We start from the raw sequence: 15,064 nt of genomic DNA, 5'->3' as shown, positions 1-15,064 counted from the left end.
AATGATGAAGTTTTGTGATGTGACATTAAATGAAAACTCTTCTCTCTTAAAGAAGCGGCTGTTGAGGAAGAAGTGAAGGCTGCTTCCACCAAGAAAGGTACAATCTATTAACCTCACATACATCACTATTTCTGTTCATTACTGCCGTGAACGAAACTAATATCTGACATTTTCCAGCTGCAAAGAAGAAAGTCAAGGCTGCTGATTCAGAAAAAGGTACAGTACACTTCCCCAGACCCACCGACACACCACAGCTGCAGCAGCTAGCAGGGGTGTACGATGACACGATGTGCTGTATGAACGCATTCATTATGGAAAATTAACTGCACGGCCATTTCACTGCAATTATCCCCTCAGAGCCGGCAGCGAGCAAAGAGAAGACAAAGAAAGGTAATTTGTGTTTACAGCTCAGTAATGTGGCGCTTTCTATGTCGTGCACAGCAGTTTTTCCTGTGAATATACAGATACATTTACACTCTTTAGTAAGAAATGAATCACTTAATTCAACCTGTTTTAGATGCTGCTGAGAGCAAAGCAAAGCAAGGTGAATAAACACTTTAACAAAGGTTTTCTTTTTCATTTTAATTCAACATGTTTTGCTTATTAAGTGTTTTCTGTGACAGAACCAACCTCAAGAAAAGAGAAACCTAAAAGTCCTGCAGTGGCGAAGAAAGGTAACGAACAGTCGACTTAACACAAGAACAATCAAGCTCGTCAGAGAGCAGTGATGTCGAGGTGTGAGCGGCCCCGGCAGGTGTGATTCACTCGGTGCTTTTGTTTCGACAGAGCCGGCTGCGAAAGAGAAAACCAGAAGCGCTGCAGCTGCTAAGAAAGGTGAAGCATCATTCACACCATTCATTCATCATTCTCCCTCCTAATATCTGCTGCCATCACCGGTGAGCAAACATCTGATTCAGGCCTCTAATCACGGCTCTCTCCTCGTTGTGTTAGAGCCCGCAGCCGCGCAACAGAAGAGGAAACCAGCCGCCGTAAAGACAGGTGACAACACACGCTGGCGTCTCATTTGCTGCGAGTCAATCATCGGTGTCACGACAACTAATTGTTTTTGCTCCTCTCAGAGGCGTCACCCGTCAGGAGCAGAGCCAAAGCGTCTGCGGCAGATAGAGGTAACGAGCACGCGCACCCTTCCTCACCTTCGTCATCCTCTCTGTCTGCGCACATGCTGAACTCAAGTGAGTCCAATCTGTCAGATCCAGAACCAGAACCACGTCCGCAGCCCATCAGACTGAGAGTGAGACCAGAGGCTGCGAGCAGGGCGAACGTGACCTCTCAGGCCAAGGCCAGATCCTCGTTCGAATCAGGTAACACGTCAGTTTATTTAAAGAGACGATGGAGCTTCAGCACCAGATCTGAACTTTAACCTCTTTTTATTTTCAGTCAAGACAAGATCAAAATTACTGGCCGAGAGGAGAAGTGAGTGCACATTTATTACGTCATATGTATGTATTCTTGTCTTGTTTGTGTATTTGTGGGTTTGATCCACATTCTGCACATAAAAGCATCAGTTTTTTAAATGTCAGAGGCCACAGAAGAAGGAGATAAGAGATAACATGCAGCAAGTCGACGTCCTGCACTGAAAACACAAACTCATGACGACGAGAGTACAAACGTCTGCAACGCTGAGCGACTCCCAACGTTTTGATTCCATTAATATTCATAATACGTGTTTTTCTGAAGTGTTCTTTGTCTCTGGAGGACAAACAGAGACTTAGTGTCTTATAAACAGGAGTCAAACAGTGGAGGAGCAGCCAGAGGACGCTGATTTCTGTCCAAACAAACGTGGAAATGTTCAGTCCCCGCAGACGTCTTTCAGGACTAATCACGCTTGTTGGAAACGTAGTCGCAGATTATGAGATTAAATGGGCTGTTTTATGCATGATAAAATTCTAATTAAGGACATGTCAAGCTGTATTACACTGAGAGGGCAATAATATGGCGAGAATATTAAATTTACAGCACAATTATGGAGAGTTATTTGGCAGGCTGTAATAGGGCTGTCTCTCCTCTCGCAGGCAAAGCCGAGAGGGATGAAAAGAAATCTGCCAAAGAGGCTCAAGGTATGGATCCAGAATTAGAAAGTGAAGTCTCATGTGTTGCTGTGGACGTCCACATTGATCAGTTTCTCTCTGTTTCCTCCCCCCATTTAGATAAAGAGAAACAACCAGCAAAGCCCAGTGAGTATGAGAGCATCAGTGCAGATAATATCCAGTCAAACATAACGACTCTTTCTGCTGACTAAACCGATCGGCTCCAGAACAGATCGTGGTTTTAGGTGAAGGAACTACCTGTGAGGGATGTGAGGGACAAACAGATGCTAACCTGTAATCTGCTGTACTGAGACACCTCCCAGGAAACAGACAGCGAACAGAAAGCACAGAGCTTTCACTGGACGTTCGTGATGTCGCAGCTTCGTAGTTTCCATCATTTCCTTTCAGCTGATTTGTGCTTTGATAGAACGCTGGTGAAAAATATGAAGTTAAACTTTTTAAAGAATGTGCCGAGTACACTTTGTGCTATTTTTGTGGCCTTCGAGTACACTTGAAGTCCTTACTTAAGTATACTTGGAGTGTGAAAAGTTGCTAAATTAGCACAACTTTTTAAATAGATAGATACATAGATTATGTATGTATATATTATTTATTTATCCCAAGCTGAGAAATTGCAGTGCAGCAGCAGAATTACACACAGTGAAATAAGTGAAAAATTGTGAAATAAGACTATAAAGAACAAACTATACATAATAAAATATCAAAATAGAGAGCAGTAAAAAGATTATTATTAGATATAAATAATAATAAAATAGCAAAATAGTAAACAGTAGTAATGAAAAAGTATTGCACAAAAAAGAATATCAACAGGAAATGGCAGTGTGTAGAAAATAAAGTGTATCGTGACTGTGAGCATGCACACAGTGAAGAACTGAAAATTTGTGAAATAGGACTAAAAAGAACAAACTATACAGAATAAAATATCTAAATAGCAAGCAGTAAAAATTATATACATAATAATTAAAATATCAAAAGTAGCAAACAGTAGTGATAAGAAGTATTGTTTTTTTTTTTTAGCTGTTATTGTACAGTGTAATGGCATGTGGCAGGAAAGATTTCCTGTATCTGTCCCTTCGACAGCGGAGCTGTAGCTTCTGTTCTGAAGTCCACCAGTGAAAATCAGTACAATTGTATTATATCACCAATGAAATATACTTGAAAATACTTCAAATGAAGCGAAATTAAAGTACACTTGAATTAAGCTGCTAACAGTGCATTACAATGGATCTGAAAATAAATATACATTGTAATTTAGTATACAAGTACTTTTAAATACCACTTTGTACTGCAGGATTAGTCTATTCATCGTTGTTTTTTTCAACTTAATTTCATCTATTTAGAAGCACACTTTTTAAAAGTATACGTCAAACATACTTTGTATTAAGCACAAACAGTAAAAGTGTACTTATACTTCAGTTATATTTCTAATAAACTAAAGTTACTACTGTTTGAGTCTCTGTGACCATGAGCTGCCAGCCTACTCCGCCCGCCTCCTTTAAGGTGTGTGAATATGCTCGTGAAGTTCGCAGACGTGCAAACATCAGCAGCAGATTCACGTGGATGTGTTTAGATCAGAAGTCAGGACGACCAGCTCAGAACTATCAACCTTTAGACACAAGAACAAAAGACAATGCGGCAAGAAACTGCGTGAAAGTCGTCCATATATGAGCTCAGGAGCTGATCAGGGGAATGACGGGCAGGTGTGTCGGCAGGTAGAGGTCAGGTGACTGAGGAAGAGTGGGAGGAGCTGAGTGGCAGTGAGCGAGTGTGTCAGCTGCAGAAACCGTAGTCCTGCTTCAGAACAGCAGTGAGACTGTGATCAATATCTGATCAATATGCATGAAAGGTGTTAAAGGTGCTGCTGGACTCTGCAGGTGCTGCAGATTCTGCAGCGCCGCAAAGCTCAATGTACTAATGAGAATGATAACAGGGTTTGTTGTCCCGCCCGAACGAGCGCAACAGTGCTAATAGGACAGTCTGCAGATGTCAGTCAAGCACGGTTTGTACACGCCCACACAGCCCTGAGGAGACAGGTAAGTGGCGACACCTGTGTGGGTGGAGTCACGGTGTGAAGGGGCTTTAAGATGATGCCTCAGAGCTGCACATGAATGTATCAGGATGGCTGCAGTCAAAAGAATAGAGAGACACATTTCAGACTAAATAAATGAAGCGTTTGTCACCTGGATGGCTCGTTCAGTGTGTGTTAGTGTGTGTGTGTGTTAGTGTGTGTGTGTTCACAGCGATGTTTGATGCATTATGCTTGTTGTTCATAGACAACGGAAAACGAGCTTCCTGTAAAGCTTAAGGTATTCAGTTCATTTCCACCATCCTTCCACTGGTTAACTCAATACGAATAGACTTTTAATGACACGAGGAACATAAGTGATCAGAGTTTAATGAGATGAAGCGATTGAGACGAGATTACTGGCTTTTTGAGCCGCCGCGAGTCACTGGAAGAGATTACGGCCTTTGATGAATACAGCAACAATAATACTTAGCTGGATTGATTAAATCCATGAACTGAAGCCCATTAAATTGGGGTATTAGCGCTCTGTTCTTTTTGAGTCATCCAGTGGAGTATCAGCACTCCCCCACAGCCCCGAGTGACTTCACACTTTCCAAACAGTAACGTCTGAAGCAGCTTCAGGTTCCCTGAACTGACTTCCTGCAGAGTGTACATCTGTCTGCTGTTTAAGAGTTTTTACCTCACAAAAAACAGCATAAACAGTGATTTAAATTACACTTTGTATCGTTAGAAAACCTCATCCCAGCTTAGATTTACTTCATAAATCGTTATTGAAGGGAGACATAAATCAGTGCTGATACAGTCGGGGGCCATGAGAGCTCAGCGCACCTCAGAAAACATCATCAGCCTGAGAGCACGTGCACGGTTTTTCCATTCGGTGGAGGCTAGCCGAGGTTGCTAATGCTACGTTAGCACTGAATGCTGATAGCTGCATGTTATTGGAACGCCTGCTGAGCACTGCTGGTAAACTCAGACATTTGTGCCCTCAGGAGAACATCAGAAGAACGTTGACATGTTTTCTGTTTGTTACTGACGATATTTGTTGGCCTATAAAAATGAATTTTTCCGTCATTGTCTGAATGAACCCTTTTCTCCTCTTTTCCTGCATGTGGACACTCTGACTTCTGCCTCTCTCACACAGAAACACACTCACGTACCGACACTGTGTCAATGCACTTTCTAAACTTCACATCCTGTTTGTTGCAGAGGAGCCTCAGAGTGAAGACAACACGACAGAGAAGAAGAAACCAGGTCAGAGCCGCTGACGGTGTATAATCCACATTTCATGGTGGTATTCTGCTCTTTGAGTGATGAGCAGCTTCATTTGGTTTAGTTTCAGTCTTAGTGCTGACGTTAGCAGTGGTGGAACTTGACGAAGTACATTTACTCACAAATTTTAAGTATTTGTACTTTTCTTGACGATTTCAACTTTATGCTACTTTATACTTTTTACTCCACTACATTTGTCCGACAGCTTTAGTTACTAGTTCCTTTTTTTATATTAAATTTTCCCGCCCCTTTCTTGTCTACTGAAAACCACGTATCTCCAGATGTGCTGAACGTTTGTGATAAACTGAAGGATGAAGTTTTCCTTCATGTCTTCAGAAAATTCTCGTCCTTCTTCAGCTAAATAAACTTTGTAAAAAACCTCTTGGATCAGCTGAAAATGCATCGTCACAAAGCTGAAAACAGGTTGTTTTTCTGAGATACGAGGTTCTCACAGGACAGCCGCGCTGCAAACATATGATGATCTTATAGAATATGATGCATTGTTGTGGATAAAACCAGCCAACAGGATATAAAGTAGTTCAAACGAGCTCAACCTGAAACATCTACAGCAGTAATATTAATCCACAAACATCAGATATGACATTTTAATAATAATAATACTTCCATGCTTGTTCTTGAGGTTTTCATTGCAGAACTTGTACTTGTAGTTGAGTATTTTCACAGTTTGGATATTCATGTAAGAAGTTTGAGCTCAGCTTGGACTCCCCGTCCTGCCCTGCCAGTGTTGTCCATCATCTGTCCACCATCTCGCTGTCTTCACAGGCCAGAGATACTTCCAGTGCATTTATGTCCCTGGTAAAAATGCACACTACCCCTTGCGACCTTTCACCCCCGCCATGTCCCCCACCATGATGTCCCCTGCGCTCAAGTCTATGCTGGAGCAGCAGAGAGCAGCGAGGACGCCTGGACAATAGGACAACCGGAGCCGTCCCCTCATTTCTGATAGCGCTGCACGTTCCAGTCCAGCAGGGGGCGATGCTTTTAGATCTGTGAAATCCTTAAAGTCTGAGGAAAACCACAGACAGACAGATAAGAATGGACACAACTATGTTGTCTTTAATTTATGAACGTGTTTCCTCTCTGTGTGGTTGAGCTCCTGGGTCTCTGCTGATACTTGTTTTCCTCTCAGCTGACGCTTCGCTCGTCCTGCTTCTGTCTGAGGAGTCACATAAAATCACCAACATCCAAACAAGGGAGCATTTATGTGAATATTCTTAGTCAGTTTCATGTACATAATGATTATATTTGTAATTCAGGCATAAACATACTTTTGCATGTCGTTTTTCAGTTTCAGCATCATCAGAAGACATTTTTAAGAGATGAAAAAACAAAGAATATTGGATTTTTTTTAAACTACAGGAGCTATTAAAGAAGTTGTAACTTGAAAATGTAAAAGATGAACAGCTTGTATCCTCTTTTATTTCCAATCACAGATTTAAATCAGCCTCGTCCTTCGTACCGGAACGAGACCAGTTGTGTTCTGCTGCTTCGCTGCCACAGATTAGTATGTAAATGCTGGGGGGGGGTCAAATCCCAGGAGCTCCCACAGCTGATCCAAACAGCCTCCCTGTCTCTGATCACGGTCTCATCGGCATGTTAAATGTTTCTCATTTTTAAGACTTTAAAGACGTTTTTCATTCCCAGACACGTTTTGTTTCATGTCTGTCTGCAGGAGAAGTTTAAAGTTTTCAGTATTTTGTCCCCTCATCTGATACTTATAATCACTGAGTACTTGAATATTTCTTTTATATAATTGGCCTCTAGTTTCCATGTGAATCTTTAAACCTCAGACATCCTTGAGGACAAATCAGCTTAGTTCTGATGAATGTTTGATCGCCAGCTGTTTAAAGCTGAGCTGTTTGAGACACAATTAAAATGTCTTTTTGACAGAGACAGGGAGTCTGTGGGACAGCTTCCATGTGACCAACTCATGAGACGCTGTGATGTCTGCGACGGTGGATTAATGTCATTTTTACCATGTTCGTCATCAGTTTGTTTATTGAGCCTCATACACTGTCATGTCTTCAGTTACCTCACTCGCTCTGGTTTTGTGCCGGACCGGCGAAGCCCGAGTCCGTGTTGTTGGAGCAGAACTGTCGCCGAGCATCATCGCCTGTTTGCTGATGTCTTACCGAACCAAAACCTCGACTGAAAAGAACCAAAAGGGGTTTTTACACTAGGCCTAATCCTGGGATAAGACCCACGTTAGTCCAGGGCCTGCTGTAGTGTCCATTCACACAGGAAGGCCCTGAACAGGTGATAACCCACCTGGTGTTAATTCCTCATCGTTTTTTAAAGTTCACTTTCACCTGTGAATTCCAGGTAGTGCACCGTGAGGCAGCTGAATGGTTGCCTACGGTTACAAAACCTCGTAAACTGACTTAGAGCAGTTACTGTTTGACGTGTGGCTGTAACGTTGGGCCACCATCAGAAGGGCGTTTGTTCATTTTTAACACCTGGGATGGCAGTAACCCAAACTCAGACCCCATCACCCAAACCCTGTAACTACACCTGTAGTCAAGTCTGTCCTGAAGCGTGTAGTTCAGAGGTGGTTTGGTCTGGAGGTGTATTTTCAGCAGCACCGACCGAATGATCATAGAAATATTACAGGAAACTTCTGTAACTGCATGCTGCCTGCTCTCACTTTGATCATGACTCCACTCCAGTGTGGTGTAGAATAGAGTATTTATAGTATAAAGTTTAGAGAATATTAGAGATCCAGGACAAAACTGGCAGAGAAAAAGGCACAATGAGAAATCAGCGCCGCAGATTTATCGATACAGCTGATCTATCAGAGTGACGGTCAGGTGATCGATGCTGAAGCCTCATAGTGAGGTGAGTTTACGATGATGTCTAACATACAGACGGACGCTGTGTTGTCCCCAGAAAGTCTTAAGGTGTGTTCAGACTGAGCCCGCAGCTAATTTCACACAAAGCCAGCGGAAAGATGTGAGCGATATGAGCGGCTGCAGATTTAATCTCGCTCAAGATAATCTGAGGACGCTAATCTGAAAACGCTTCCCACGGGACAGATCCTGCAGAGACGAGAGGAGAATAAGACGAGCTGGGGACAAAACAGCAGAGAACCAGAGCTCATCATGAGTCCCCTGAAGGGTTTGTCAGCGGCTGCTCGGGGCCACTAATTGCACAGCAAAGCAGAGGAAACTGCTTCATGCTCATCCTGGATCTGGGTTGGAAGCAAATTCAGTCCAATCAAGTCTCAGATAGCATTTAACTACAGGCGCTGGTTTTTGAGTGTGGACGTTAAACCCGAGGCTCGATGTTAACTTTAATAAGTCCGACTGTGAAATGAGGGTAAACTGGCCTCTGGCTTTCAGTCGGCATTCAGATTTGAAGTCACCGGACCCGAGAAGTGGAAGAGTCCTCATGCCAAACGTGGCCACTCGAGACCTGACAACCATTCACAGCAGCAGCTGAATGAGCGTGTGAGGTTAAAAACACACCTGGCGTCGGCGGTTCTGCAGGTGTAAAGCCTTTTGTTTATCGATGAATCCTTGTGAATCGTCCTGGGCGTCTGCTCTGTGCTGTCTGGAGGCCCTGAATGAAGGATATCAACAGACAGTAATTACACCATGCAGCTGGAGCTGTGTGCTGCCTTTAAAGCGAGTCTGGTCTCATCACATCTAATCTCACTGGAGCACATGCAACAAGGTCCACTGCCTGCACAAATACCCATGTGATCATTCAAAGTGGAATATTTCTCCCTCAGTGATCACATGTTCTAAACCCTTTTCCTTCCTGCGTGTTTTCACTGTGCCGAGGCAGAAAAAAGCCTCATCAGTATCCGTTGAAGTTACACAGACCTTGTTAGGTTTGCTCGTTCTCTGAAGAAACATTTTCATTAGAAGTTTGTTGTTCTGTGACTCAGTGTTTTTTTGATAATTTTGTGTATTTTATTCACAGTTACAACACACTCCACATAACCAACCTGACTACTACGCCTTTAAAGGTTTCCTGTGGAGTTTTTGACCACTAGTGGCGCTGTAGAGCAACGTTTCGAGGAGCTCGTCCATGAGGAGGACAAACAACACAAATAGACGTCAGCTTCACACCTTTTGATAGCTGCTAGCTTAAGTTTTATCTTATCTTATTTTAGGTCGATGTATCAAAGCAAACATTTTTGGACAATCTTACCGTGGAAATGTTTAGTTACTGCTCAGCTTTCCTGTCACACCACCTGATGTTTTGGTTCAAAATGAAGGTATTTAGTTGAAAAATAGGCGATGTTTGTAAGTGAGAGGCAAAAAATGCTCTATAACATCCTGTAATTTCACTTAGTTCCCTTAATAAATGTAGAAATATAGCAATAAAAGATACTGCAGGCTGATGTAAACAATGCAGTCTTAAAAACATTAAATGTTCATATTGTACATTAAAAACTGTACAAACGAAACAAATGTAGATGTAATTTACTTCAACATGAGACACATTAACTCATTTTCATGATGAATAGAGAGGGAAGCCAGCAGTAAATGTTGGTCTCACGGTGATTGGCTGGTTTTCTGCCCTCCTGTCAGGAGAGCTCAGGGGGTTAAAAGCAGATTTATGAAGTGTGTGTTTAACCGTCACACCCCTGCAGCAGCTGCAGAGGTCATGTGTTCGTAAAGGGTTCAGAGGTGTTGTATTGTATCTGCTGACTGAACAAATGTGGTTTGAGGGTGTTTGGTTCTTGTTTTGTTTAATGATGATGTGATTATGTAATTTGCATGATGGTGTACTTCAAAGGAGGACACAAACACCTTTTTGAGTCGTACTTCAGTTCCACACGAGCGTCGCTCTCCAGTGTAAAATACTCATTAGCCAGCAGTCAGGCGAACGCTGTATAAAGACTGTAGATACTAGTTTATTTTATGTTTTGCTCTCAAAGTAAATTCACACACAGAAAGATGTTTTTTTGTTTCAATCACTGAGGATTTTTTTTGTTTGATTCAATATTCTCAGACTGTATGTGGGCAATCATTTTAAATAGGTTTCATACATTACAAGTGTAATCGACCTGGTGCATGTATGATTTAATGATGTAATGAAGGATGCAGCCTGATTCCGTCGGTTTTAAACATTTTATGAGCCAATTAAATGACTTTAAACCCTGATTCCAAAACAGTCCGGACTCAGAATCAGTCATGAACAAACAAACTGTGTTTCCTGACAGCAGTTTCCTGAAGTGTTCCTGAGTCCAGGTGTTAATCTCTTTATCCAATCACGTGTTGACAAAGTGTTGAACCTCGCTACATCCTCGCTGTGAACCACTGAGCCTTTCAATCATGATACTATCACCTGTTACCAATCAACCTGTTTACCTGTGGAATGATCCAAACAGGTGTGTTTGGAGTCTTTAGTTGCTCCTGTTCCAACTTGTTTGAAACGTGTTGCTGCATCAGATTCAGAATAAGCAGATATTTATAAAAACCAGTGGAGCCGATGAAGCTGTCAGACTGTTAAAAAGTCGTCACGCTCTGTTTTTTTGCTTCAAACAGCATCACAGCTGTTTTGGAATCAGGGTCGTCAGAGACGGTTCAGGCTGCCTAAGCGGCTCAAGAGGCTCTAATGAGAGCGTCTGCTGTGGAAATAAGTAAAACACAATCACCAAAATGCCTTTTGTGAGTCATAATTTCAATAAATATTTTCAGAAATCTGCGAGGTCGTTACTCTTTCTTTCTTTATGTTTCTTACAAACTAGAATAATTAGCAAGAGACGAACATTTGAGCCTAAAACACATTTACTGAGCTGATGGAGAATATCATATTTAATACACTCATCCAATACGTCAAACACACTGATTTCATTTGCTAAATATGTTTGGAGGCATCAGAATAGCCGCCTACGTTAAATCAAGCTTCTGCTGTCAGAGTCTTTAATCTGATTTTCCTACATTAAGTAAAAATATGCACATATTAAAAAAACAACCCTGAAGCCTGAGACCAGATTTGAATTCTGGTCTCTGATGTTCAAACCAATGTTTTTGCACCTACGTAACCATCTGCCAACTACTTCTACACTTTACCTAATGATGCTGCTAATGAACAAACTCTGGACAGCAACGCATTTACCTCCATTAAATTAACCTCCATTAGCAGGGCCACTTTCTTAACGACTGAAGGAACTTTTTCTGTCGATTTGAGCAGATGTTGAGAATTTTGAGTACGAGAAAAAAAATATTTCAGCCTAAAATCTGAAACTTTTTAGACACAAAATAGTAGTTAATACTCACATTAGGACAGTTTTTGTATTGTAAGTTTTCTGAAATGTTATGCTTTCATGTGCAAATGAATCATTATCTATTAAATATGCACTAAATGCATAATGTCCAGCACAGAAATCTGAACTAAAATAAACACCTGAATGTTTTCTTACCACTCGTCTGACAGAAGTTATGGAAGTGAAACAGCCCAAATGCATCAAAGCACGATGTCCCCCCTCAAGAGCAGAAGAGAAATGTGAGAAAATCTAAGTGTGTCCATATTTATTTTGCCAGTTTTACAGAATGAATTTCAGCAAATTGTCTTTGAGGACATTTATACATTTAACACCTGCTAACTGAACAGTTTTTGCTCCTATAATAAACCGGCTTTCCTTAATAACTTCACAAGTCAGTTTTGAGTTTGGTCTCCCTACAGCTCCTACTGTCACTATACAATCAAAGAACAGTGATATGAAAATTAAAGCAATATATCACCAACTGAATGTTATGCATTCATTTTCAGAAAATTATCATTAAAAAATGTCATTCAGCGTCCAAACCCTCAAGGAACATAAACGTAATGATAAGAAGCAACACATCAGGGTTTTAATGGAAGAGATAAATCAAACATCAGTCAAAGAAATGAATCTTATCACTCCAGTCTGCAAGAAAAGAAATGATTCGAAAGAGTGCAGAACACTGACAAAGCCTGTGATGGAGAGAAGGATGCATTATTGTGTTGAAAAGCACTGAATTAATAAATAAAGCAGATAAAGATGATTTGATTCATTTAATTTGTCCTGGTGAGACAGAAGTTGCAAAGCTGGCGGCTTTTTATCGCCTCTCTTTGGAACAAAACTCTACATGTGAACATGTGATTACTAACAGATCTATACAGTGCATGTGGTTCCAGTTTTACATCCTTTTCTGTGAAACATCTGAGCCAGACGATGCAAACATGCATCCCGGTGACGGGGTCTCTATGTTTCAGCCGAATCAAAGGTCAAACCACAGACAGACAACTGAGGCAGGAGCTGGAAAGACGAGATCCGGAGCTTTTACTGAAGAGTGCTCCGATCTCAGCTTTCCAGATCCTCATGTCTGTGATGTCCTCAAAACCACCTGCCAAACAGGTTTCACTGCATGTGTTCCAAACCGGGATCTTAGAGCTGGAGAGCGCCGGTCTGCTGACCACACTTTCCACCATCATGGAGGTCGGCTGGAGAGTTACTCCAGCTGTTAAAAGTAACGGCGAAACATACCAAAATATAGTCAATGACGCAGATACTGTATTTTCATCATGTGTTGAAGAGCATGCACATCAGAAACAAATCACAGCTGCTGATGAAACGTCTGCTCGCTGTTTTTCTCCCATGCAAAGTGGTTCAGATTCAGGGTGTGATGTCTTGAGCTACAAACTGAGAAAGCTTCAGTCTAAAAGCAGCTTCAATCCGCCTGTTTTCATGCATCATTAAAGGTGGAAACACTGAAAACACGCTGAAATGTGACAAAAAGTTGTGGAAAAATCGATAAAAACAGGACGCCACTTCACTTCCCACTCAGTTACTGTGGTCCCGTCAGCAGAGTCTTCCTCTGATCATGTGTTACCTTGGTTTGTTTCCTGTTCTGGAAACATCACGGCAAGCAATGTTGAATGTTGAAATTAACATGTTAGCACGTTAAGATGCAGTTCCTCTAACTGTCACTAGGTGCTGCCTCCACTCAGAATAAGACTGGATTGAAACTAGTCAGAAAAGCTTCACTTTTTCCCCCAAAAACAAGGTCTGAAAAGTTCATTTCACTTCTTCTGATTTCCTTGATGGCAATTTTTGTTCTTTGCTTAAAGCAGGCGCCGTATGTTTGGGGTTAAATTGTTTGATTGACAGGTGTTTCAGGCTATAAGGCTGCTTGCTCACTGCATGGCCTGTTTCAAAAAATCAGTTTGTGAACGGTGACACCGTCATGTTTCATGTTTGTCACTTATTGCAAATAAATTCGGCCTTCAGGGCTCGTGCACGTTGTTGCACGGCTCGCAAACATGACGTTTTTTATCATGAAGCCAAAATGAGCAGAAGAGGAGATGACAGCAAATCTCAGCTTGCATGTTGTACGTTTGGTGACACAGACTTCATGTTTCATTCATGTCTGCATGTTATTATGAGATCTTGTTTTGCATGGGAGAAAAACAGCATGTGGGCTCTACGTCTCCGAGCGTGTAAGCATGGTGTGAAAAATCTCTAAGATAGAACAAGACGGTGTTCAGCTTCATAAATACCATGCTAGCTTGCTTTAAACTGACATTACGCAAAGACGAACCCAAGTCTCCAGTCAAAAGCGTAGAGATGAAGAGTTTGTGGGATGGTTGAATCAAAGTGGACCTCCAGGATGGCTTCCTGGGTGGCTTTTAAAATGCGAAAAGCATCGATACTGGTTTCAAAACAGGTTTCTGAAATGTATTCATCAATACTTTGATCCAAGGACAGCAGGAAAGACAGAACGACAACACAGAGAGAACATTCGAGATGCTGAATCTTTTCAGATAAAAACAGACTCCGGAATTCTGTTCACGCTTCGTACAACATATACCAGCCGGTCACCTGTGTAATAAACAAGGTAGATATCAATTTTAATAAAATACTGACAAAAAAAAACATTTAAAAAATCTTAAATGTGTGGTAAAGCACAGAGCATCAACCGATAAAGTATATTTGTCATAAAATTAAAGTCTTTACTTGTGTGTTACTGTGTTTAAGTTGCTCTACGTACAATAAGTTTTACACCCTCTGACCTGTCAGACTGTCAGCAGCGAGCCTGCAGGACGTCCCGTGTGAGATGCAGCTTCGCTATGTTCAAGCAGTATACAGATGTTTATTGAATGTAAACTTTGTATCCTAACAACTGGAAGCATCTACAGTGGCTGTGTGTGTGTGAGTGTGTGAGTGTGTGTGAGTGTGTTTTCCGTCACGTTTCCTCCTGAAAGACTCTGTAAAAGCTGAGTCCTGGTTTTGCAGCCTGTAACTGCAGCTGTGATAAATGCGTCTCAGACATCTACCGACACGTAGATGAAGGTGGTTTCACCCTCAGTTTTTCTCTCTTATGTGCACAAAACTGGCAGTTCTGCAACGGACTAAAATAATTTCATGTTCTTCATGACGTTTTTTTTGGAAGTACGGGTAAAGCTGCTCCTGTCGTGAGCAGTGATGCTGATAAAGTTTTGGTTTGAAGGTAGCCGAGATGTTTGGCTGTTAATGACACCAAGCTGAAGGCTGTTTTAAGCAGTTTAAAATCATGTCTTCATTTGTTGTGACGGCAAATAAAACGGCTTGGTCACGTTAGGAAAAGATCTGTTCCCATGGGATCAGTATATTACCTGGAAGCTTTAGCCATTTGTATAATTGAGGAGTTTGTCTGTGAGCTTACTGCCGTGCAAATCTGCCACTTCCTTTATTTGTAAAGTTTGTAAATTTGTAAATTGC

At 41.6% G+C, this 15,064-nt stretch overlaps 1 protein-coding gene across 1 annotated transcript in view; it reads left to right on the top strand.

Annotated features, from left to right (window-relative positions):
- Window positions 1–10,648, top strand: part of LOC121622450 (probable serine/threonine-protein kinase kinX) — a 32,454-nt gene extending 21,806 nt beyond the window's left edge. The window contains exons 19-32 of the mRNA XM_041959406.1: window positions 53–97; window positions 178–216; window positions 358–390; window positions 518–544; window positions 624–674; window positions 787–834; window positions 952–999; window positions 1,080–1,127; window positions 1,212–1,322; window positions 1,399–1,434; window positions 2,034–2,078; window positions 2,169–2,195; window positions 5,302–5,346; window positions 6,148–10,648. Coding sequence (XP_041815340.1) covers window positions 53–97; window positions 178–216; window positions 358–390; window positions 518–544; window positions 624–674; window positions 787–834; window positions 952–999; window positions 1,080–1,127; window positions 1,212–1,322; window positions 1,399–1,434; window positions 2,034–2,078; window positions 2,169–2,195; window positions 5,302–5,346; window positions 6,148–6,299 — 755 coding nt within the window. The 3' untranslated portion in view covers window positions 6,300–10,648. The remainder of the gene's footprint in view (window positions 1–52; window positions 98–177; window positions 217–357; window positions 391–517; window positions 545–623; window positions 675–786; window positions 835–951; window positions 1,000–1,079; window positions 1,128–1,211; window positions 1,323–1,398; window positions 1,435–2,033; window positions 2,079–2,168; window positions 2,196–5,301; window positions 5,347–6,147) is intronic.
- The last annotated feature ends 4,416 nt before the right edge of the window (window positions 10,649–15,064 follow it).

The sequence above is a fragment of the Chelmon rostratus genome, chromosome 18, assembly GCF_017976325.1.
Source record: "Chelmon rostratus isolate fCheRos1 chromosome 18, fCheRos1.pri, whole genome shotgun sequence".
NCBI classification, from domain to species: domain Eukaryota; kingdom Metazoa; phylum Chordata; class Actinopteri; order Chaetodontiformes; family Chaetodontidae; genus Chelmon; species Chelmon rostratus.
The sequence above is the reverse complement of the archived record's forward strand: the minus strand, read 5'-3'. Positions and strand labels throughout refer to the sequence as shown.